The 26,857-nt window shown below is 40.1% G+C and overlaps 1 protein-coding gene across 1 annotated transcript in view; it reads left to right on the plus strand.

Moving 5' to 3' along the window:
* Nucleotides 1–26,857, plus strand: part of AFG3L2 (AFG3 like matrix AAA peptidase subunit 2) — a 233,440-nt gene that overhangs the window by 32,424 nt on the left and 174,159 nt on the right. The window contains exons 3-5 of the mRNA XM_085606063.1: nucleotides 1,687–1,755; nucleotides 12,414–12,538; nucleotides 22,898–23,050. Of these exons, the coding sequence (XP_085462189.1) occupies nucleotides 1,687–1,755; nucleotides 12,414–12,538; nucleotides 22,898–23,050 (347 nt within the window). The remainder of the gene's footprint in view (nucleotides 1–1,686; nucleotides 1,756–12,413; nucleotides 12,539–22,897; nucleotides 23,051–26,857) is intronic.

Genomic DNA, 26,857 nt, shown 5'->3' on the forward strand with positions numbered 1-26,857 from the left:
ATTGGACAGGACAGTCTCCTGTTTGAATATGTACTTTATGGAATGCACGTTTGTGGAGATGAGGTGTATGAGGATTTTTATGGGATGTTATTTTTGGGTGCCGTGCAGTCAAGTAAGCTTTTAAGGTTCGATGTTCATGTCGTTTTAGATGCAATTTTATGATAGGCTACACTTTGTCTTTCTGTCCATGCCCAAATCTGTGCCAAATATACCCCAAATGATTTATTTGACAAATAAAAATGTATATCATGAGTAGCAGAAGTGTGCTTCTAGAGTCTAATGCAAAACATTGGGTTGTGCCAGTTTAAACCACCGCTCATGTTCTGGCCTTGAAAATTTTCGACCAGAGAATACATCATTCTCTCCATTGGAAATCAGTGTGTCATTGTTCTTGAAAACAGTCTTGTGTCCATGAAGCTGCAGTTCTCTGGGCAATTGTATTGATGCCTTTATCTCCCATCCAGCTTCTAACATTGACTGGGACCTTAATTACATCCTGTCCACATAAAGAGGCTCATTTGTTGCTGTAGTTCCTTTTTTAATGCCAGTAGCAAAGGCTTGCTTTGAGGATGACAGTGTATGAGATATTGTCATGTTGAGCAAGTTTTGGAATCGAATGCCATGTCATCTTGTGTTCTCCAGTATCTACTGACAGCTTCTGTGCAGTATTCCAGTGTATTTTCACAAACATTTCACAGGTCCTTTTTTCCTGGAAAGTTACTTTTTCAAATAGTAGAGGTAAGTACCTTTATAGGGTGGGACAGGAATCGGTTCATCCCCATATTTCTGTGGTTTGCGGAGGAAGAATTTTTTACCCCCTTAGGCGTACTCCAGTGTGTTGTCCACAAAACGAACAGTCGACTGCTGTACGCATAGTGGATCAGACATACCCCTATAATTACAAAATTTGCAGGCTCGCAATCACAGGATGCTGTGTACCTCTAAAATACTTACACATAAACAAATCATATGCATAAGACTACAATGCGTTAATGTGCATCTTGTTTTGCAAATTATACTTTTTAGTTTAGGGATTGTATTTCCACTGTGAATTATTATTATTATTTTTTTTTGTGAGGAGCTGCCACAGATATTCCTACTTGATCCTGTATCTGAACTAGAAAAAATATTATGTCATTGAATTCTTTGGACTCCGTGTTTGCAATACTCTTGTTTGTTTTAACCGTGTTTGTAACTCTCTTGTTTGTTTTAATCACAGTTGTGTTTGTCAGATAGAAATGGGGAATATGTACAAAAAGTAATTAAACTGTATTCTGCAGTTTTTATATAAGCAAAGAAAATCAGCACCCAACCAAATGTATTTCTTTGGAGCTCTTTTGACGATTTATTCGAGAGTGAAGAAGTTAAGGATGAATGCTTTTAGTTAGGGGTTTTTTTTTTACTATCAGTCTAAACTGGCTATGTCATGGCAATTGTGATAAATGTGTGTTGTTATCAATTTTGTGTTATACACTAAGCCACCTCTCCTTCAAAGGTACCCAGTACCTCCATTTTACCTCCGACTTACATCCAATGGGTTTCATGTGCACCACTGACAAAAAAGTATGCACCGTACATCTGTGAATCAGTCGTTGTCGCTGGTTATTGGTAGATGAAGAAATAGGCTTGCTGTGCATAATACAGTTGTTATAATTCTCTTTTTCTGCTTTGGTTTCCTCTAATCAGGATTTGAGAAGTATTTTCAAAATGGGAAAACGCCAAATGACGCCAAAGGTCTCGCAAGTGAAGGGAAAGGTATAGTCTTGCCAGTAATTTCAGTTTCTTTAAAATTGTGAGATTCATCTCCATGTCCTGGCACAATGATACCTTATTCTGTGGTGGGTTAAGAGAGTGTGTGTGTTTCTTGTTTCTTTGACAAAATATTGCTTTTGCTGCAGCACACTCCCTGTTTCAAATGAAAGGGGAAAGCAGCATTTCTTTGTCCTGTCCTATCCGAGAAAAGCCAATACATCAAGACTGAGATAGCATTGCCAAAGGGTCATCATCTCCAACAGCCACTTGGGATATTCGGCCTGGGTGTAATCCTAGGAGAAAACCAGATCTGTACCTAGAGGCACCAGATTACCCATCGAGCGTCTCACACTGTACACCCCGAAAGCCAGAGCCAACCTGGCCAAACCTTCATGGTCATTTGCCATTTTCCATCAAATAACAATACTTCATTCTTTATTGGGATCAACAGAAATCATGATTTGGTGCATCACAAAACATTCTCTCCTCCTCCTCCTGTATTCCCTTCATCAAATTAGCCAGTTGAATCACAATCGCAGGTGTATGTTTCATCTTCACTAACTAGGCATCAGCCCTCTGCCTTTCCTGTCCTGTGCCAGTATTAATCTTGTGAAGTTTACTGGTATGAATAGCAGTATCTGATGCCACTACTATTAACTCCAGTGAGTACCAATTAGTTCACACACCCATATGTGGCAATAAATATGAATGTGTTACTTAATATGTTACCTTCATAGAACTACTCCAGAACATATGAGGGTGGTGTGTAGTGCTACACCTCCCAACATAGTCATTTATAGGTTAGGCTACCATTTCTATAATTTGGATTAAGTGTTTGTGGTGTAAGATGGGACAAATACATGGAAATATAATACTGCATTCAAAATGTATTCTTTGTAAATCCCTTCTCGCATAATTGAAAGGATCTTGAAAGCCCAGTTTTTCTCAGCAACATACCTTGCCAAACCCATTTGTCTAATAAAGATTGGGACCATTCTCCCTGGAGCTCACTGAACATGCCACATAATTGTGATATGTGGTGTCCAAAGCTACCCTGTCAAACTAGGAGATTTCAATAAAATCGATGGTGTATTGAGACTTCCCCCTCATAACGTGGTGTGGAGAAAGGTGGGCTGTGCATACAATGTAAAGGCAAACTGATGTTCAGTTTCACCTGAATTACCGTATAATATTTAATCTCACCATTCTGTCAAATTAGATCCCTATCTAGCTGGTAATCCATTAAAATAACTAACTTTATTGGTGATCTTGATTATTGGGATATGCTGTTACCAATCCAAGAGGTATGTCAACAATACTGGGTGATCCTAAAATCCCTCCCTATTTTGCACCACCTTAATCAAAACCCCTGTGAGCCAGACTTGTACAAGAATTCGGTTTGTGGGAGGGAATAACAGATAGTGGTAATATACTTCACACTGTCAAAATTATATACACACATGAGGGGCTAGCAAAAATTGTATCCCAGTGAGATGGGAGGTCCACAAGTATAATCTGAAATCCGATCTAGACAACCTCCCTTGATAGCTGTAGATGTTCTCTCGTGATATGTCATAAACCATGGCCCTGCTCTTCCTTCTCCTCCAAAGAAGAGCAAGATTCAAATTTGTTCTACATTGTAAAATCTGGGCCTATAACCGTACATTCTTACACTTACAAGGCTGTGGGAGGAATACAAGCGCCTAGAAAACTAGTAGACACAAGATATTCTATAAGGATCTCTCCCAAGCTCCCCCAACCATCACATGAGGTACAGACACAAGTAGTGACCTATCAGTGCAACAGAGGACGGAACTAGCAAAGCACCAACTTTGCTTTCTTCACCAGAATACTGCTCCTTCATCATTTGTGTAGAAGGAGGACAGGAAACCTTGAAACTAGCCACATCTCCCACGTTTAAGCCCATATCTCCTTGACCTGCCAGGGATAATAATCCCATCTTGTGAGTTTAAGGGAAATGCCAGGAGTTGACCTGTGCCTGAATGACTCTTTTATCTTCGCCTCTAACAAAGTCCTCTGCGTCTCCAGTACTAGAGCCTGAGCTACTGAGCTCGGATGTAGAACGTTTTTTAATAGTCTTAACTGCCACAGAACGGTGCTGAAAGTTCTGGATGCTTGCAAATTCATTGTCAAGTTTGAGTCTGTTAGTATGCCTAAGTTTCTAACCTTGTCAACTGAGGTCGGAGCTGGCTCCATATTAGTTGGCCATGATTGGAGAAGTGAGCTGGCTAGTTTCTTGCAGAACATCAAAAGCTCCTTCTTAGCAGGATTCAATTTTAGACCATTTTTACCCATCCAATGGTGACTAATGGAAAATGTCTGATTGAGAATGATCTGGATGAGATGTTCCTCTGTCATCGGCGGCTTAGTTGAAAAATGAGCTGAGTGTCATCTGCATACATATTGAATGACATCCCTTGTTCTCCCAGCAGGCCCGACAGGGAGCGGAGGGCAGTTAGATGTTAAAGAGAAGCAGGGAAAAATAGACCCCTGTGGGACTCCTGAAACTGAGACCTTGGGATTGGGGGATCAGGGGTATATGAGATATGTGAGCAAGAAATGCAGGAGAGGCTACTTACCTCTGACCCTTTACACCACTATGAGGAAATTTTGATTTTGGACCTAGGATAAAAAGGGAAACTTTCAAAGCAGGGAAAGGAACAGAATGCCTTAGTCCCGGCGATGTTTTGAAAGGGGTGGCTGAAGGTGTTTGGGAATCTCAAGCAAGAGTTTCAGAGAGTGAATGCTTTCGATATGTTCCGGTTTTGCACTGGGTGCCACAGTCCAGGGTATGCCTTGGTGAAACCAGAAAACTCACAACAATGGAATAGTGTAGTCATGACCTCTGAGAATTGGCCTATGCTGCCTCTCAATTTTACAGGGTACTGGCTGTAAGCAAGATGGGGCAAAAGGCTATGTTTAATCTAGTGTGGGCGAAATAGCTGGGAATCCAGTTAGATGATGAACAATGGCAAGGGATTTATCTTTGGAACTCTAACTTTTGATATCCTACTCAAAGAGGAGATACACAATACAAAGGTTTACAAATATGGCTCTGGACCCCCGTGAGAATGCATTTGATATCGACCCTAAATGTACAGGTGTGTTTTGGAGAAGAACACACATACTGTAGTCAAGCTCTATGATCATGGGATTCGGCAACAGCATTTTGAACATCATTGCAGAGGTCAGGGGGTATCTGCTAAGTGCTATGTCTACTGAGGTGCTTACCTGAGAGGGGACTATCCCTGACATGCCAGAAAGCACAAACTCGGAACAAATATGAATTTAGGTCCAAAGTAGAAACTATTAGTGCTGTGGGGACAGGTAATTACCCTCAACATAAAGGCATGGTTAATATAAATGTGGTCCATACTAGGAATGGAAAAATTACCGCACAGTAGGGAGGGATAAGAAATCTATGAAAGTTTGAAGCATGTTATTAACATATGTAGACTTCTGAGAATTACACTGTTTGAGAAGATTAAGGGTTTTACACATCACAGATGGGGATTGTTAATGAAAAGGTCAGTTTGTGATTGTTTGGCTGGGACTTTGTTTGTATATAATGGAATTCACTCTATATCAGTTGTGAGGATCTCTGTAAAACTGAGAATGACCGAGGAGAGGTGCCCCTTAAAGTCTGGAGATGTGTCCTGGTTTATTTTCTGTTTAAATGTTTTCCTTTTCTATTTTTGATATAATGCCAGATGCTGACTCATATTTCAAAAGCGTTATGACCTTCAAAAATTCAATTGCAACAAGTGAAACTAAACTACCCCTACACTCTACCTCACTTCACTGTACACCACTCCACGCTATTCCACTGCACGCTATTACAGTCTACTCCACTTCACTCTTCACAACTTCACATTACGCTATTCCACTGCATGCCACTTCACTTTAAAATACTCTGCTGCAAGCTCTTCCAGTTTATGCCTCTCCACTGTATGCCGCTCTACTGCACTCCACTCCACGCCACTATACTCTATTCCACTGTACGCCACTACCGTCTACGCCACTCAACTCTACACTATTCAACTCTGACACTACACTCCCCTGTACGCCATTTCACTGTATGCTATTCCACTACATGCAACTACCCTCTACGGCTCTCAGCTCTACATTTTTTAACTCTACAACACTCCACTCCACTGTACGCCATTCCACTGTACTCTATTCCACTGTTCGGTGCCCCAGTATGTCACTCCACTCTATGCCATTCCACTGTACACAACTCCAGTCTACACTGCTTCCCTGTACGCCAATTCCCTGTATGATAGTCCACTGTATGCCACTCCACTCTACTGTATGCTCTTCCACTCTATGCCACACCAATGTACAGGAAAAACCTTTACAACGCGGAAATTACCCCACAGTGCCTTTACCACGCAAATGTTTACCACGCATGTGTCTTTATCACACATGACTTTACCACACATGGATAGCCTATTTAAGGTAAGTACAAAGTTTAATTTATGGTTTTAGATTTAGGGTTGGGTAGGGGTATAGGGATGGGTAAGGGTGCACAGTGTTGTCACCTCACTTGCCACACTACATTAACTATAACTCGCGCCTTCTCAATGCACTGTTTACACCCTTACATATTACATCACTTATACCATGAGGAATCGTAGCATTGATAACAACACTTAAGAAACTGAAAATCGCATTATTTGTCGGAGCACAGTGTCTGGGAGAGTAACGAGTTCTAGTGTGAGTGTAAACGCACACACACTCACTCTGAAGGTTCTGACTAAAAAACAACAACAAAAACCCTGAAATGTACAAGTTATGGATCGGATCGCAATCTACATACTGTTTTCCACTAATAAAACTGCTGACATTCACCAGTTATAGTTATCTCAAGTAACTATAACTCACACCCTAAACTAACTGTAACTTTCTCCCACGCCTTTCACTGTTTATCAATGTCATTTCAGATGTTGCAGTAATGTTATCAGTGGTGTCATAGAATATGTCATGAGTGGTGTAATACATATATTTAATTAATTTTTGAAAATACATGAGGCTGGCTAGACAGACCAGACCTTAAAACCGAGGCTAACGCAGATCTGAGTTTAGTTAACTGGCCTTAACCTCAGTAACTGTATTTTTGTCGTTAACAATTGCAGGCTGGAACCTACTTTGTAATTAAACTTTGTTACTGTGGTTTATTTTTTTTAACTTTTTTACCTCTCCTTTCAACCTATGTTTTTTCAGCTTCTAGACTTTGACCCATATGCACTAGAGTTTTGAATGGGCAGTTGCATATGAGAGAGAAACCCAAGCAATGGCATCAGTTAATGTTCCCCTGAAAAGGTTTTTTTGCACCAAAAGTTTCAGAGAAGGCTATGCTGAATGGCATTGGATCACCATGCATGAAACTCCTCATAAAGAAATCAAAGCGGTGTCCCAGAGCAAGAACTGTGCAAACACCTGTAGGAGTGAAGATACCTCTTGACAGTCCCTGAGTATTGGGGCATCTCTAAATCCCATGCAGCGTCTCAAAAGCACACCATTATTTGCATTTGCTTGCAGATGTAGTCCTCAATATGCAATGCTTTATAGATACAAGCTTGCATGAATGGACCAAAGTTGCATAATAGTGTGGATTTTCGTGCAGGTTAATATAGCTGCACCCTAAATTTGTACTTGTACTTCTCAGCTCATTTGCTCCAGAGTAATGGGAAGTCCCTACTGATATAGGGAGCACTTTGTAACCACCCTAAACTTTAGAATTTGAAAGTTTAGGTGCTTGAGCAACCTGTGCCCACAACCTCCCACATTCCTGCTAGCTTCCTCTTGGTTCATAAATTTTTTTTTTCCAGTCAATTTGATTGAATATTATTTTTGTGGTCTTTATTTTTGACCCTACTTGTGTTTATTTCTCTGGCACCTCAATGCCGTTTGCAGCACTTGTTTACACAGCTTTTGCTTACGCTGCTGTTCACTGGTGTTCCTCATTTCTTGAAAGTTGACTCTCACTATTCTTCTTGGTATGCCTGAGGCCGCAACACCACCAACCATGCATCTTTTATAGCAGTTTTATTTTCCAACAACGTGAATAAATTGGTTGCAAACAGATCTTCCCGATCAGAGAAGTACCAGGAGTCAATGGCATAAGAATCCAACTCCCGTTCCAGTGGCAGAGACCCAAATGAGTTTTTTCCGGCCTAACATTTGAGACATGTTAAGGCACTTTGGTATCTCAGCCAAAAGCCTTACCTTGACGTATCTCATTGGCTAACCAATAGCAGGTCTTGTTCCTTAAAGTTCTAAAATCATATCTTGCCTAAAGGTGCTCCTGAAGTCTGAAGACTGCTGCAGCCCCAATCTCATTCTGCCTATTTCGGGATCTCTTGAGTGGTCCAAGACCAGCCACGTTTGACAGCCTCCTCACTGATAGCAAAGTGTCCTTCTCTGGATTCCATGTTACCACATCTGCTTGCAAACTCTTTTCAATTAATGGAAACTCTGACCCCATCATTTCGAAGCGCGGTCTTAAGCAAAGTGTATCTGAGTCTGTACCTTCAGATTCTACCCCTGTGGTTCTAGGTTGGTGGCTCAGGGGACCAGGTCCTTGCCTCAGCAGCTTCACTCTTTTCATAGAAGCGTTGTTTGCTTATATTTCACAGATTCTTGGTGGCCCCAGAGTGCTAGAGTGGGCATTTTTGGGTGTTTCTTTATTAGTTTGTCGCTCGTCGAGGTAGCTGTTGCACCTGGATCCTCTCTACTGTTGATGAAGGGGGCTCGCCTGTGGAGTTGCCTACCTCGAAACCTTGTTAGTGCTTCTAGCTTGAGTGGTGAAGACCATAGATATTGGCAGCAGAAAGAGCAGAGTTCTTGTAATACCAGTTGATTTTTAAGGGCGTGGGGGTGTATTGCTTCTGATTTGAAACAGTAGGACACAGCTAAACTCAGCACTCCCAAGAGGAGGCAAATGTACCGCTGCACCTTTAAATAACACGTGTACAAAAAGAACTCTGCACTCTCAAGACGAGACAAGGAAACGGATTCAGATGCATTTAAAATGAAATGTGTATTTATTAATTCAACACTTTTAGAAGAATGGCAAAAAGTGTCGGTTAATGCAGATTCCCAAATATCAACCAAAAGTAGTCAAATGCAAGTAGCATATACACAAAACAAGGAAACATATAAAATATGTACATAAACCAAAGGAACTCGGAATGTATACACATAAAGTGGATAAAGAGAACCCCTAACAGAACGAGTTTCACTCATCATTCTGGTCAATAACCGGGAACCCCTTGGCGGTCAGCTAGAAGTCTCGATCGGGAACTACCAAAGATTTTCCCATGGCAGTGCATCCACTCCAACGGGTGAGCTTTTGATTCAGCACCAATATTCTCCGCCTTTAATACCTTTTACTGAACCTGAGTAGAAGTTTCTAGAAACCTCGCCCCCTTTCCTCTGTTAAAAAAACCAAACTGACCGCAGCTGGCCAGGCTCCTGTATTTTGACTCCGAGACAGAGCTGTACATTCTGAACATTTCTCTGGCACCAACAATATTTGCCCTGAAAGGTACCAAGCACGCATCCTACACAACATGTTCCAGCTTACTCTGCACGATGAGGAGCGAAAACAAGTGAAGAACGAAAACATCCACTCCCCACCATGCAACTGTGTGAGAGAACAGAAAATTGAGTCAGGTATACAAAGTGGAGTCGATGGTCAATGTATTGTTCCTAATAGCATTACAAGGGGCTATAAACTGTGTCCCAGTTGCCCATTCTGTGGTACCCTTTAGCTTTCAATAGACATTTTTCTAAGCTATAATCCTCCTCCCTGCACCTCTGGGAGCATAACTAGTTTATATGACCACCACTCTCAAAATCTTAGAATGCATCAAAGTGCATTGAGCCCCACATTCTCCCTCCTGATCCATTATCACTGCTTAGCAGGCAGCCAACCCCCTCTTATTCTTCTGACAGGTCCCTCAAGTGTCACATATCCGGGCCCATATATTTAGATCAGAAAGGGCCTAACGGCAGAAACCCCACCCCTTGGGTAAGCGAGGATTTCCATGTGCCTCACACTGTTGTACGAAACATATCCACCCTCATCCCTAGGCACATGTAACCACAACCTCATCTAAATTTCACCCCCAGCACATGCACACCACTAGTAGCAGAAACATGCCTGCATCATCACACACTCTAGTCACCCACGCTACAAACATCGAAGACATTATCGGTCAAGACTGGGCACTTATGTAGGGGTAGATGAAACTCAGAGGGATATCTCCGTACAAATGACATAGACTCTAGTCATCATCCTGACTTTGAAACTTGAAGCCAACTACAAGTAGTTCAGGAAGCTTCAGAAAGTGAGCAGTTCTGAGTTGCATTTCACTAAACACAGTACAGAGGTTTCTATCAAAGGCTCTTGGGCATGGTTACTCACCTCTCTAATTCAAGTCTAACCTCCCCTTCAGAAGATCTCTCTGTATTTTATTTTATCCTGCTGTCAAGCACTTTGAAGTAACTGAAAGGGGACACTGTAGCACTTTATATTCTAACGAGGGGTAAATGGCATCAAGCAAGATCTTCAGATTTGAACCTATACTTCATCTTACCAGCTATTACCAACTCCATAGAAACTCGAAGACCCTTTTATTTTTGGAAAAGTAAACAGATTCCCCAGATCCAGTGGGATTCAGTGGTTGTTTTTTGTAAGATATTCCATTAATTATTTTCAATTTAACTCGCTTATATGAAAATAGTACTGGGTTCCTTGACAGAGGCTAACATTTCTAAAATGCCCACACCGTGGAAAAACCTCAACCTCTGTGCTTCCTTAATCACTTATGGTGTGAGAATCTCCAGCAACTTATTTACCAGTAGACTATAACATATTCCACTGCGGTTGATTGAACTACACCAATCCAGGTTCGAAGCCGCACATGGACGGCAGACTCATAATGACATATATTGGGTGGTTTACATTGTTTACAATATTGTAAGTAAGACTGCCCTGCAGTGTTGGTAACCATCAAAGCAGGGTGGCATTTACCTAACTGAATTTGTCCCCATATTGACAAAGCAATTGAAGAAGCGGGAATGGGAGTAAACTTCTAGAAATGAGTCTTAATGAATCATGTAGCCATCCATCATAGTACTAACTATTGTTAACGTGTGCTAGTAGCATGAGGACTACATCTTGCCCTATTACTCGAGTCCCACCCACTTAAGCTTCCTGTAATATTTTGCACCTACTAACTCAGCCATCCTTCTGGTTAGTACCCCTTTTAAAATATACCCCTCCTCATTGAACCCAGTAAAGGAATTTGATTCTTCGTTTCATTTTGTTAGTGAGTGCAACTTCTGAATCAATAAGCATCTAGCCACCAGTCCAGAGATGAGAAAATATACATTGAGGACCATTATCTATGCCACTGATTGAGACCAAAGCAATGCCAGGCATCGGGTTATTTGCCTTCATTTGCCTTATTCATGCATTGCGATATAGCAAAGATGTTGCCTCAAAAAAGAGTCAACAAGAAAGACCTAAGTGTTTTTCCTCCCTCTCTACGACGATTCTGGTCTGTACGACCTCAGAATCCTTGGGGCTAAATATTTCAGTATAAGGTGTGCGACTTTGAAGGGCATAACCCCTGCAGACCTTAAAGTTGCTATGGCACCTGATGCTGTGAACCAAATAGATGGTTGTTGTTGCATGGACAAGGGTGGAAGTATGAATTGTATGTGGTACCAAAAATTGAGAGAGACATAAAGAACGGATCACATATGCTTGTCTGAAGGTACTTTAACATTTTTAAAAATGTACTTTGAAATACATATGGTCCATACCCTTTCATGAGAAATTACCTGTCTGATTTAGTCCTAAAGATTTAGTTTGGACAAAGTTTAGGGAAAAAAGTTAAAATTGCTTTTTTTAGAGCCTGGAAAGGCCATACCTGAGATCTAAACTATTTCCCTTTTCTACAGCCTAGAACTAGCTAGAACAAATATAATTTGGCCACATCTTAAGTCACATCTTAAGTCAGAAAATAAATTATTCTAACTCAGTTCGAGCCACTTTGTGCACTGTGACCAGGTAGTTTTAATGGACAAAGTTCAAATGTAAAATTGTTTCTTCAAACAGAATGATTTCAAGGTAAATAATCTGAACTGTAGCCTAATGCAGATTCTGATTGTACCCAAGAGTCATTTGTTTCCTTATGTCAACCAGTCCTGGGGTGATTATTAAAAGGGGGTGCTGCCATTTCATTACTCTGTAAAATACGAACATTTAAACCTGTTCTTCTAACACAACGCTGAAAGAGCCTGAGAGTGGGAGATAACAACCAGAGTTGTATACCTGGAAATATATTGCACCTGAACTAAAGCACTTCCAATAACTTTTGACTTGTATGTGTGGATAGAAAGGGCTCTTGGAGTACTCTGTTGGGGAATAGATTTTGGGCGTAATGGGGAGTGCATGTATTATACCTCTCAGTATTACTTGCATACAGTAAATGACAGTTGTTAAAAATCAATAATATGTTAAAAATGAAAAAAATGTAGTATGCAGCATGTATTTATTGCTTGATGTTAATTGTAAATTAATGGATCTGATGTAGATTGTTAATTAAGTCCATTGCTTGTTTTAGAATCTAAGCAGAATAATGAGCAGCGGCCTCCAGGTGGGAATGATGGTGCTGGTGGAGGCGGCGGCGGCGGAAAAAAGGGCGGCAAGAAAGAAGACTCCTCTGGCTGGTGGTCGAGAGTACAGAAGGTCTTGATTGATTCATAATAATGCATTTGGAGAATTTTTGCAGCACTATCCTTCCTTTCTAAACCTCTGTTTTTATAGACTGTGCCTCCTTTGAAGCTTTTTAAATGATCGTTTTTTGACTTTCTGTTAAGCATGCAGAAAATTTGAAATTATCAGATTTGATATCCGGCAGAAGTAGCTTCCCTAGTTAAGACTGTTTCACGTATTTTGTAGGGCGTGGTGTTTTTTTACTAAAACCATATATGCAATTTGAGGTTCTAGATTCCAGTCCTACCTACAAAGAAGAGCAGCATACTGGCCTTGTGTATCTAAGCCTGTGTATACAGCGCTTTCTTATGCCTCTGAGCACGTTTTTCATGCAGCCAACCTTTCAACTGACCGCTTAGTTATATCATAGTTGCTTTGTCTCCTACCCTAAAATGAAGGGATTTCATAATTTGTGGAGCTGAAAAGCTTTTGTCATGAGTATAAAAAATGATTGTGAAGTTCATATGCCGATTGTTGAGTCTGGGTCTGATTTAGAGTTTGGCGGACAGGTTACTACGTCACTCAGGTGACGTTTTTTCCCATTCTCCGTATTCCAAGTGCCATCAGATATAATTCACTTGTAATTCGGCAGACACGATATCCATCACATTTGTGACAAAGTAAGTAACCCGTCCGCCGATTTCTTAATTAGGCTCTCTACTTTTTAAGGACATGGGGGCCACAAAAAAACAATCTAAATCATAGGTTGGCACCTTAGTAGTCAACGCACTTGCCTGTCGTTGAACGTGTTTAAAAGGGTTATCTCATGACTTTACGAGTAAAGGTTTTTTTTGTTTGTTTATTTTACTAAATGAAATGTTTGGCCAAGAAAATCTGAGAGTCATATTCCCTCTAGACTTTGGGTGACAATGAAACACTTTAGAGAATTCCAGGGTTATACTGTTGAGAAACTGGATGGAAGTACAAAGTAAGATTGCAGGATAGCTTGTCATGCTATCCTTACAACAAGAATAGATTGTGTTGGATGGAGCATTTGCCAAGAAAGACACTGGATAGGCAAGGGCAAGATCCCCTATTCATGTATGGAATGGCTCTCATAATGATATGGGTGGGGTGTAGGAGTTCAAATGTGGAATGCTACCAGAATAAGCAAAACGCCAAAAACTGCCAATACTGACACTGAGTCTTCACTTCACTCCTACCAATCACACGTGTCACTCATAGTGATTGTAAAAAATATATTTATTTAATTCTTGTTTTCTTGTATAGCTTTTTCAATATTTTTTTTTAAAAGACAACAAATTATTCATGTTATTATTTATATGAACATCACAGAACTTTTTTTGACCACAATAACATTACACACATATAACCTCAAGTATGGCTATGCCAAGTCATCCTTTACACCACATCTCATACTCAAAAATATTTACACTATATGGGCACGCTCAAAATCCATGAAACATTAGAGAAAAAGAAATTAAGAAATAGTACAGAAACCCAACGGAAAGGTCAGAAAATAAGAAAAATCATAAATTAAAGCGACACAGACCCAAGAAGGGATTAGACCAAACAGTTGTGTATTCAGGTCATATGAAACTTAAATTCATAGTTATCACACTGTTGTCTAGACCTGATACTCTCAATTTTACAAAATACTTGTTTGGACGGAATAAACGGTCTACGCGTTTCAAACCCACTGATACTTTGGGTTTATCCTCAGAACCTGGAGATTGAGCTACAAATAAAAGAAAATAAAAAAGTGCTTGTGTTATCATTACCGAATCACTCTACAACCATTCCCATTTGCTTCATATTTCCAACAACTGCCAAAGTACCTTAAGCTCTTTCTTTAGGTGACCAATATAACTCTTTGCGCATTCGCCATATCGCGTTTCAAGCCGGATGTTTCTATTTTGTCTGGAGAAACTTTTACAACGAGAAGACAAAAATAAATGCGAAAGACGGAATAAAAAAACGAGCTTATAATTCTATGCCTTTAGCTTGGCACTGCATTTGCAACCAAGGTCTATGGTGGTTATACCTTAAAGTAGATGTTTATGGGCATAAATCAACGTCTTCAACCTCACGACGGGAATGGCTCGAACTGTAGACAATCTCAGGTAGAAACAATAAATGAAGCGATGGCCTGAAACGTCTCTGCGTTTAGTTTGTTTAATACGTATTTGTGTGTTGTAAGTCAAAAGTGACATACCTCATAGTTGTGCCATAGGGGCACACAGTGTCCGGACTCCACTTTTTGTTTTAATGCTTTATCTGAAAGAAATAATACATAACGCGAGTGTCAGAGCGCAAGCCCCGAGAGGAAGGAATGTCCATTACAAGAGTCTATCGAACACTGCAATGCGCGATGTTAGTAGAGCATTCTGCTCGAATACTTATCAGCGCTCCTGTCTGTTTATTTAGCAGAATCCATTTACCTTGCACTTGATCTATGAACTCAGCGTCCGGTCGTCCGTCTGTTAGTCAAGGCTCCGCTTGTGTTTCTCGAGGCCGGCGCATATGAGAGTCGTCATCATTAATAGCTGTCACGTGTTTTACACTTTTACATAGCTTTATTGATATGCCGTTTTTGGCAAACGGCAAATTCAAAGAAGCAAATTGAAAAGGAAAGAATCTCGGGGACATCATATAACCATGCGCTTTCCTTTTGGTGGGCAGATTGTTCCAAAAAGACCACATTTTAAACATTGGTGCAGCTTGCACCTGTGTTGCATTATTGGTGTTGTATGCATGGCGCTGTGCCAAAAAAAAAACTTCAGTGAAAGAGAGATTTTTTTTTACCAGGAAATCTATAAGTTAACCTATTCCAAAGGCAGACTCTGTCTATGGACCACCCAGGTCCTGGTTATAAATTATAAATTTCCGAAAGCTCATTAAGTCCATCAACTGCAGTGTTATATTTAACGATGAGCATTGCTTCTCTCTGTAATAGTATTCTCGAGAATTTTTCTCAATTTTGGATAGAACAGTCCATTTTAAATCGTTTACATCATGATTCTTAGATATCCAGTGGTTTACCAATGGGTCATTAGCCACCTTTTTTCGTATCCTGGACATATGTTGAGTTATACGTTGGCGAATTTCCTGGTTGTTTTTGCCAATGTATAATTTAGGGCATGGGCATAAGATGGCGTACACTACATTTTTACTTTTACAATTGGTGAAGAGCTCATGTTTCCAATTGATGTTCTTAAAAGTGAAAAGGGGTCCTTCAATTGTTTGTGGACGGTATATGCATGTCCCGCACTTATGATGCCCAGTAATTGGCGGTAGACTCAGTAATGACCTCAAGGTGTTTTTTTGTACAGGTTCTTGTGCAGCCTCACGGATAATTGAACTCCCAACACTTTGATCTTTTTTTTTAGCGCAAATAAAGGTTTTTTCCATGTGGTATGTACTTTTTGTACCAGATGCCAATTTTTTTTTTTTTTGTGCATGATTACTATTAGAATACTGTATTACATACATACAGACATATATACATTAAGACATATATTAATGCAGTGAATATAAGATTAAATCTCACGCTATACAATATGCACATTATTTTTAATAAACTTTTCATCCCCTTCCCTACCCTCCCATCCCCGGGGTTGGACAGAGGAATCGTATACATAATACTAACAAAACTGAACTCAAGTTAAATTAAATTTATTTACCTCTTGAGCCATATAGCCAGTGGTTCCCATATTCTTAAACCTTTCCTTCGAGCATGAACCCCTCTATTCTGATAAATAGCTTTTTCAAAACTATAATTAGATATTAAACGTATTAACCATTGATGAAATCCTGGTGGGGATGTGTCTAACCAAGCTGATGCTAAACAAAGCCGATATATTGCCATACAAATGAAGACCAGTTGTTCTCCCGGTTTTCCTCGGCTCTCCTTATCCACCCCAAGGCACATTAGAGAAGGTGAAAGATCAAAGTCCCTTCCGAGCATTTCTCTTGTGGTAGAATGAACATCTAGGGCAGAAAGTCCCCTTCCCTGTCCCCCATTTCGCAATTCTTTTTGGAGTATAATATAATGCGAAGCAGGATTTATAATACTGGGCTTGTAGTCGCGCCGGGATTAACAAACTCAGTGCTAATTCGATTAAATAAAATAATAGATCTTCCGAAATGTCAATTTCCTCTTCCCATTTCCTAGCACGCAATATCAAATCGTCCGACATTAATGAATTAGGAGAGCTATATAAAAATCCAATGGTTAAATATTTCCCCCCCCCCCCCCCCCCCCCCCCCCCGAAATTATCTTTTAGAGTACTACTTATAAATCCTGCTGGACCACCGCCTTTTTTCCTCAAAAAGTCACGTACCTGTAAATATCTATAGAAATCTCTCCAGTCCAGTTCGTATCTTTGTTTAAGGTTTGAGAATGAGATTATCTCGGATAGGGAGTAAAAGTCGCCCAGTTTCAATAAACCTTTATCTTGCCATTTTTTAATTATTAAATCATTAAAAATTTCTGGTAAATTGGGGTTATTATAGATTGGAGTATAATAGTTTAAACGACCCGGTCCTACCATTTTACGAATTGATTTCATGATTTTAAATCCGGGAATGAGCGTTTTAAAACGAACTTTCTTGTAATGTGAAATCTCCAAATCCATCCCCATGCGTCCCTGCCCATTATAAGTTCTATTGGGGTGGGTATGTCTCCCAGGGAGCTACCTGCAGACTTGTTGCTAAAAAGGGTTAAATTATAAAGAATAGTTGTTGCCCAATAATAAAGTTTTATTTTTGGGAGTGCCAACCCGCCTCTTTCCCTTGGTAGGGAGAGAAACTTATAAGCTCTCCGAGGCTTTTCGTATGCCCATATAAATCGAGAAAATAAATCCTCAATCCTTTTCAAACAAGGGATGGTAAATTCTAACGGAATAGCTCTTATGAAGTACAGAAATTTAGGAAAGAAAAGCATCTTAATTAAGTTACATCGGCCTATTATTGAGAGATGTAAATTATGTAGACGGGTTAATTCCGGTTAAATTTTTTTAATCAGGGGGTCTCTATTGCATTCAACTATGCGTTCCACATTGGGCAGAATATCAACACCGAGATAGGTAGCCTTTTCTACCTGGCGTATATCGATGCCCATGCTGACATTCTTGCAGATAATCTGAGTTTTTGACCTGTTGAGAGAATATCCCGATAAAACTCCAAATCTTTCCGCTTCTTTTTCTAACTCATTCATCGATGTTCTGAGATTCGTTGTCACTAGAACTATATCGTCAGCGTAGGCCAAGACTTTAGATACCCAATCATGACTGATAATGAGGCTGATCTTATCATTACTTTCCAGTAAACGTAAAAAGGGATCTATATATAAAGCAAACAAAAGTGGCGAGCTCGGGCATCCCTGTCTGGTACCTCTAGTGATTTTAAATGTATCTGTTAATATGCCATTTATAAGTAGTTTAGCAGTAGGCTCAACATACAACATTTTAAAAGCCTGTATAAATCCCTGGCCAATCCCAACTCTTGGCAGGGTCTCCCACAAAAAGGACCAGGAAACCCTGTCAAAGGCCTTTTCTGCGTCCAGTAGAATAAGTGATATTGGGTATTTGGATATGTGAGCAGCATCAAACAATGCTATAACTCTCCGAATATGGTCTATAGTACCGCGGCCTGGAATAAAACCATGTTGCCATGGTGATATTATTTTATGCGGCTAGTCGACCTGCCAAAATTTTAGAATACATTTTACTGTCTACATTGATTAGTGTGATAGGACGATGGGAGGCTGGTTCTAAAGGAGATTTATGCTTTTTCAGGATGATAATAATTTTTGCTTGTGACCATGATTCTGATGGCTTCCCCCCCACAAATACATGATTAAATAATAACAGCATAACCTTTTTTAATTCAGTAGAGAATTTTTTATAGAATTCCAGAGGAATATTATCCAGGCCCGTAGCTTTTCCATTGGGAAGACTATTAATACATAATAAAATATCTATCCATTGGGGAGGTTCCTCAAGTAGCTCCTGATCCTCCTGGGCTAACTGTAACGCTGAAATTTGTTTAAGATATACATTAATATCTTGAAGCGATGCTGTGTTAGTTTCGCTATATAAATTTTGATAATAGGAAAAAAATACATTTCGAATTCCCTCGGAATCTGTAATTATTTTATGAGTATTGTCTTTAATTTCTGTAATAATATTCCTGGTAGACTTTTGTCTTGCTCTAACCGCCAGATGGTGCCCAACTTGTTCGCTGCATACATATGCTTCCACCCCCCCAAGTTGATAATCTATCCGCAGCTTTTTTAGCGATTTGCTCTAGCAGGAGTGATTTTACCGACATTATTTTGGCGAGTGCTTCTGCAGGCTCAATACCATTTATGATGGCAGTAATTCAATTCTCCTCTGCGGCTGCCAGTTGGGCTTGCAAATTGTTCACAAGCTGTTGCTTATCCTTGTTTAGGGATAAAGAGAAACTCAGTGTTTCTCCCCTGATTGCAGCTTTTAATGCATCCCATACGACCTCGATCCCGGTACTACCTAAGTTATCCTTGATGAATTGTGGGATCCAATACTTCATATGTTTGCAATAATTATCATTTAAAAGAAGGGATCGTTCAAAAGTCCAATTAGACAATTTTCTAGTACCACCTATGACCCCCTTTATTTCTACCACTAATGGATTATGATCAGAAATGATACGTGGGGTCTTTTCAATTGAGCATAATCTAAGAAGTGAATGAGATGCAAAGACAAAATCTAATCTTACCAACCTATTGTGTGGAAAAGAATAAAATGTATGGCCGGGGTCGGTAGGGTATTGTGCATGCCAGATATCAGTTAATGCCTGTTCATAACATAATGTCTTTAGATCTTTAAAGACCTTCTTTTTTCGCCCAGAATATGTCCAATCTTTATTTAATACTATGTTCTTATTGGCAGGTAAGTTTATATTGAGGTCGCCGCAGAGAATTAGTGGGAGTGGCCAATTAGCCAACTCGTTGTTCATAAAATCTAAGATTGCTGGGTCATCAGCAGTGCTTCCGTATAAAGAACAAATAGTAAATAAATCTCCATTTTCCCTCTGGCATTCAACAATGACCCACCTCCCATGTTGATCAGCTAATGTCCGTTTAAACTGGATTGAGCGGTTTGCAGATAATATTGCCACCTCCCGAACCCTAGCCCCCTGTGTTGTGGCCCCTACTACTATATAACCAAGGGAATTTAGAAGGTTGATCTGCGACCCTTGTATATGGGTTTCTTGTATACATAAAATATCGGCTTTAAGTAGCTGAAGGGCTACAGCAGTGTTCCGTCGTTTCTTGGGGTCATTAAGTCCACAAACATTAATTGTTGCTATACGAAAATTACTCATTAAAGATAAACAAAACTCCTATGCTAAAAGAAAAGAAAAAAATATATATTTTTAAAAGAAAAGCATGTATCAACTCTTTCCTTACCAACCCCTTCCCCCACCCTACCCTAACACAGAGGAATCCCTCCCCCCACCCACCACCACCCATACAGGCAACCTGGTTCCTTAAGAGCCAGGGTGTGGACATTTGAGCAACAGAACCTCATGCCGCTCCCCGGTCCAGTCCCTTCCCCAAATAAGCTATCCATACAGCGTGAATGTTAATTATAATATTCCATTTTAAGCAATGTTCATTAATGAAAAAAAAATAATCTTTCTGACCATTAATGCCCAAAGGTGTCCATAAGCATCTCAAAGTTCTTTAAACCTTGGGTATGTCTCTTCGTGTTTCTACGACCTCTTTCAAATAAGCTTGGGCTTGCACTTCAGAATTAAAGCTACGTGTAACTCCGTTAAGAATAATTTTTAAGCGCGCTGGATTCTGCAAATAAACCGTTGCTCCTATTTGCTGGAATGGAGCAAATAACTGTCTCAGCCTCCAGCGGCGCTCGACTGTGGTATGGGCAAAGTCGGGTCTACTTAATAAGGTGACACCATTAAAACCCCTCTTGCTTGTAGGTCTGGCTAAGTCAAAAAGTGCTTGGCGTAAAAGAAAATTTCCAAAGTATACTAAGAATGCACGAGGATATTGCTGTGGAGATGGAGATCTTTTAGGAAGTGTAACGGGAAGCGATGGGCCCTTTGGATTTCCTTGTCCCAGTCCCAAGACTGCAACTCGGGAAATGCACCTTTGAAAAGTGAAATTATATAGGCCCTAGGATCGCTACCCTCCACTCCTTCTGGGACCCCAAGGATACGGAGGTTATTCCATCGCAATCTATTCTCCTGCTCCTCAACCTTTGTCATCAGGTCCTTAACTATACAATCGTGTGCATCCCCTTGAACTTTTAGTAGAGAGACTTCTTTCTCGAGATTCTCTGTGCGCACTTTAACAGACGACATTCTGTCAACAATTTCGGTACAAGTGCGACCAATTTTCCTGATTGCTCCCTGTAGTTTCTGTGTAGCTTGTCGATTCTTACGATTGTCGATTCTTACGATTGTTGACTGTAGGACTTCCGTCAAAGTGGGCTCTTTTTCTTTATTTTTAAAGATTTCAGAACTCTTACTGCCCAGATCGGGTATAGCCGAAAGGTTAGCACCCGAACGAATGGTACAATCCGAGGGAGTGGCAAACTGAGAAGAAGAGTAATCCCATCTAAGCTCAGCACTGCTTCCTTGTTCCGTAGAGTCCATGCTTTTTTTGTCTGTTTTGTGATGCTTTCTTATTCCGCCATCTACTTCCTGATTTTTTTTTTTCCGTACAACGATCTGCCCTGGGGCCTCTGAATCAAACTCTGAGTCGGTAGTAGCCCCCCAGTCCTGATTCTTTCCCCCCAGATGCCAATTTTGATTGATCACACTTTTAAGAAAGTTTGTACGTGAACAAAACGTGGTTACACAGACCATCCGATCTGAAGGTGTTTTGTCTTTTTTCTGCAACAGCGCTTCTCTCGGTGTCCACCAAGCTCGTTTGAGTGCTTGTTTTAAGAGTTTTTTAGGATAGCCTCGCGATTTAAAGTTTTTGAGCAAGTTGTTTGCACGAAACATATATTCATCTCTGGTTGAACAATTGCGTTTTACTCGAAGAAATTGGCCTACTGGCAGGCTGTCACGCAAACTACGCTGATGGTGACTTGTGTATAAAATGGCTTTGTTTTTGTCCGTCTGTTTAGTGTGTAATGAAGTCAACAGGTTGCCATGGGAGCTATATACTTCTACATCCAAAAAAGTTATCGTATTTGAACTAGATTTCAAACTGAATTGGATATCTGGTGTCCTTTGGTTTCACCAGTTATGAAATTCCACAAGGTCTGAAAAATTGCCATTCCAAATTAGGAAGATATCATCTATATACCCAACATATGTCGATATCTGACTCCAAAAGGGGTTGTTGTTGTAAATAAACTGTTCTTCGTATTGTGCTATAAACAGAACTGCCAGTTCCGGCGCAAAGGGACAACCCATAGCAGTACCCTTAGTCTGAAAATAGTAGCATTGTTCAAATTTAAAATTGTTCTTTTTTTAAGGCAAACCTTGCCAATAAGCAAGCAGTGGTAGTCAATAGGAAGAATATTATTTGAGTGCACTAATAAGGATTGCTGAAAGTACCAATCAGTTAGTGTAATTGTGCGTACTGTAACACTGCTAAAAAACACTTACGTAGACCTTTGGAAATGTGATCCATCTGGAACATTCAGTCTCTTCAGCACCAGAAGCGATAAACAGCTAAAATATTGTAGCGAGAACTGTGCTCGTCATGTACTTTAAAGAATTTTCAGCTATTTAGCTATCTTGAAACTTCTCAAATACAAGAGCCCTTGTTATAACTTTATGATCTTCTCAGTAGCCAGAGTGGTGCAAAGAGCCATCATGCTATTTTGTTTTTTCAAAACTTCACAATGACAGTATGGAAATATATTCTATTTCATATTGACATAATTCCAAAAATATTGTAAAACAACACAACACAGCATTTTAAACAAACAGTAACAAAAGAAATAAAAAAAAGAGTGATCTATGTGGAAAGCAAGGTTCTACATGAAATAAAGAGCAGTTTCTCATTGGGGCACTGGATTTACATTGACTCATTGACAACACTGGCCATTGCCATTGGTTATGTGTTTGGTTCCAAAATATACAGAAATTCTTTAGGTGTCTGCCATTGATAAGAGCCAGAGCACCTTTCTGTTTACCATTGTAATTGGATTATATTTTTTAATGTTCCTGAGGTTAAACATAATATGTTTTTCATATACAAAGCGACTAATAGGTTCATAAAGGTACTTAAAATTATTTATTTGTAATTGTTGTCAGCTGTTGAATCTCCTTTGCGATTTAGCGCAATGTCTCATTTTAGTATATAATTGGTTGACAATCTTTTTTCCCCATCTTTCATCTTAGGGCGACATTCCTTGGGATGATAAAGAGTTTCGGTTCTACTTCATGGCTAGTGCCCTTTTCTGGGCCGGTGTAACCTACTATGTGTTCTTCAGGAACTCATCAAGAGAGATCACTTGGAAAGACTTTGTCAACAATTATCTTACCAAGGGAGTTGTGAGTATTGAACATACACTACAATAAAATAGAATCTGCTGATAGGAAAATGCTGGCTTGTGTGTATGCCATTGAAGGAAAGTAAGACAAACCAGTTTAGTAAAGTAATCACAACTAATCACAAAAATAAGCATTGCAGAATATTTCTTTATTAGATGTTGATTTTGCTTTGAGGTTTAATATGACTACTGTTCCATTAAGGTTTTATCTCCTGCATCAGTTTCTCTGCTCCCCTGTTGCTAGAGACCTTTACACGGACTATTCTTAATTTCTGCCTTTAATGAGGGGACTCAATTATATTCCTAATCTGTTCTAATCACAGCAGCAAATGGACTACTGAGGATCATTTGGATTTTAGATTTTCTAAAAGACTTTGCATGCAAGAGGTATTTAAACTCAAACTGTTCAGACTTTCCAGGTGACTGATTTGGTTTGGTGATAAAATATCTCTGTAGCTATCAAAGTAAGTAAAATGCACTTTTATTTGTGCTCATTTGGTAGTCATCACAGTGATGTGAACAATCGACTCAAAATACAATCAATTCCATGTTTGTATGACAGGTTACGAAATCTCTGAGGAGCGATACTGCAAGGATTTGCAGTCCGCCTGGGCTGTGGTATATTCTTTGAGCAAGTTATTGAATACAAAAAATAAAATCACAGTTTGCTCCTGTGCGGATGGTCTGTGTCATTAAAGACACGGTGACAAATTCTTATGCAAGCTACTTTTTCTTCAGAAGATATTTAGGGCCAGAAGTACAAAACATTTTTGCAGTCGCAGAAGGGCCTGATTCGCAGATTCGGTTCATTCGCTACAGCAAAAATGCTTTTTCAAATATGCAAAATGTGATCTGGTAACTTGTTATCAAATCCAAATTGGCATTTGCGATTCAGTATTTGGAAGGGGTGGGATTTGGGCATCCCTTTCAAATACTGAATCGGTATTGTATGTATTACTGTTTTGCCACTGAATCCCAGTCACAAAACAGTAATACTTTACGACCAGTTTAAAAATTGTAGTAACCCATTTGCAAAGGGAAAAGGGCTGCCTACAGTTAAAAATAAAACTTCAAAGTTTATTCTTTTCTATTTAAACGCATCCGGTTTTCTTTTGAGAAATATGGGCTGCATTTAATACTAAAAAATAAATAGATTGCTTTATAAAAAAAGTAATTACAGACATCGTGGTCTACTGACCCCAGCAGGCCACCATCTCTGTGATGGCTGTGATTCCTAATGGGTTGCGAATTGCAACCTACCTCATTAATATTTATGAGGTAGGTCGATTTGCAACCTATTAGGAATCGCTATTTGGGAATAAAAGTACTTAATACATTACGAATATCGATTTCCTAATTGTGATTCCGTGATAATTGCAATTAAGAAATCGGTATAACTAATGTTTGTACATCTGATCTTTACACCTGTTTCTGGTTCTAAATCTATTGATTCCAGGCAGATCCCTACCTGGGTGGATTTTTTTATTTACTTTTCTCCTGACTCTGGTGGTCCTAACAAAATCGTGCTCTCCTTCCTTAAACGATCAGGGTTTTTTCAGTTATTCATTTCGTTTAAATTTTTATGCATGCCATGCAGTTCCATTTGAGATGTTTTGGTAACTAACCCATCTTTCACCCTTAAATGGAGCCCAATACTGGAGACCAAGCTCCCAAATTGCCCTGCTACTTCCTATGCTATACTTGTTCTTTGTGAGGAAGCTTGTATTGATCCTGTATATGCTGCACCTGTTGCATGCTTATACCTAAGGAAACTTGATATGCGAGTCAAGCTTTCACCGCTGCTTGAGCTCTGCCATGTGTCTTGTACTATTGCTGCTTGTACTATGTTTTGTATGAGTAACAGGGTCAAGACTGATTTGTATATGGCTGGGTCTGAACTGCGGTGGCACAGTGAGCTAAAGAACGATGATTGCTATAACCCAGATCAGATCTGTGACTGGTGGTGAGTGTCTGAAAAGTTTCAGCGCTCCATCCATCATCTCTTTGTGTTTGTTTTGTGTCTATGAACCTGCACTTCTGTTAGCATTCTGCACTTGTTTTGTAAGTTAGCGCAACTTGAGAAAGCTTTGATTATACAAAATCATTGCCTCAGTTTTATGTACTTCTTTTTTAAAGCATTTATTAGGCAATCAGGTTTAACAGTTGATAGCAAGGTAACACACAAATGGTGAATCATAGTACAATGCACTCCATGAGCCAGTGATCTATGTGAAATCAACCCACTTCTGGGATGTAATTTCTACTTCTGTAATAGTTACACTTTATACCGGGAGAACTGAATACTCATACTCCTATTGAGATAAACCTGATGAGTTTTTGTGTGAACTTTTGTTGCTTTTGCTGAAAATTTATACTTTATAACTGTGCTTATTGTCATCCAGTTTACTGCCAGATTGTATTCTTCAAATCTTAAGTTTACTCATTTTCATTTAGCTAATTTTGATGAGCTTCTGTTGCTGCATTCCGGATGGCTTTTAAAAATAAATCCAATCTGATGCATGAGTGGCCCGTGATCCAGGTAGGCAGTGCCTTACACAGGTGTGCTACAGAGGCCTGAGGCCACCCGTGGTGCCGCCAACCTTGTGAGGCGATGGACATGGGAGAATGCAGGAGGACCCTGCTCTGGGTAGACTGCCTGGCCGGGTGGCTGCCTGCGAGCAGTGCTGGACCGAGCCCAGAGGCTTATCTAGAGATAGGAGAGGATTGCAGTACGATGGGGAGTGGGCCAAATCAGATGCACTTTAGATGTCACTGTAGTATGGTCATGGTGTTGATTTGAGTAAGAGGGACCTCTCAGGTGCCTGATAATGCTTTGTAAGATAATGTGGTGTGAGTGAGGAGTTCTACTGGGCAAAGGCTCTTGCCAAGTATCAGGTCGGCCCTTTTGGCAGTCCACGTCAGTATTTAAACAAAAAGAAGATGGGAGCACACTGCCTAACATCCCAGCAGTCAGTTCGCCCCAATGCATCATGGTAAACTCAGTGTAGTGCATAATAACACTTCAGTAACAGTCTTTAGTTTGTCACCCTTGTTGGTGGAGCCAGTGCTGTATATCTTTAGAGATGTCTTTCAGGATAGTAGTCCTTTTTCAGTAAAGAGCAACACATTGTTCTGAGGGTACTGGAAATGCTGGCCAAAGTCCTCTCAGGTCTCTGTACCACTCACTGGAACAGGTGCCTCAGCCAGAGCGTGTAATCTCAATAGCTCAAGGGAGCCTTTTCAAACAAATAGAGGGCGGGAGCATCAGTATTTCAACGCATCACTTGTGGAATTCAGACCCTGTACATTGACTCTTTCTTCCTCCTTTCAACAGTTAGTCTCCCCATTGTGGTGCTTGTTTGGGCAGACCCGGTGCTGGATTGTATATATACCTAAGACACTTGTGATACGTACAATACACGTGCCTACAGCATTGGCACATCAGACTCCAAGCAGGGCATTTTGTCTTTTCATCACTGTAAGACACTGGATCAGAGATCGGGCCCCTCTGGTTGAGTGGCAGAGGCAGGGCTAGAGGGATCCCAGGGACCTGCCTCCTCAACAGACACCATTTTGAAGGACCTAAAAGCTAGCCTGGCTTCGATCGACCATAAACTGGGCTCTTACTATACGGTTGGAGAGACTGAGAGAATAGATTGCTAGACCATACATCTACATTGGGCAGAAAGGAGAGTATCAGACCTGGAAGAAAACTCCATGACCACCGCAGAAAAGTAAAAATAAAAAAAAGTGAGAAGCTGGTGGCTGCCATTGCGGAAAAGACTGAGGACAATAAGGCTCACTGTAG

Source organism: Triturus cristatus, chromosome 5_1, assembly GCF_964204655.1.
Source record: "Triturus cristatus chromosome 5_1, aTriCri1.1, whole genome shotgun sequence".
NCBI classification, from domain to species: domain Eukaryota; kingdom Metazoa; phylum Chordata; class Amphibia; order Caudata; family Salamandridae; genus Triturus; species Triturus cristatus.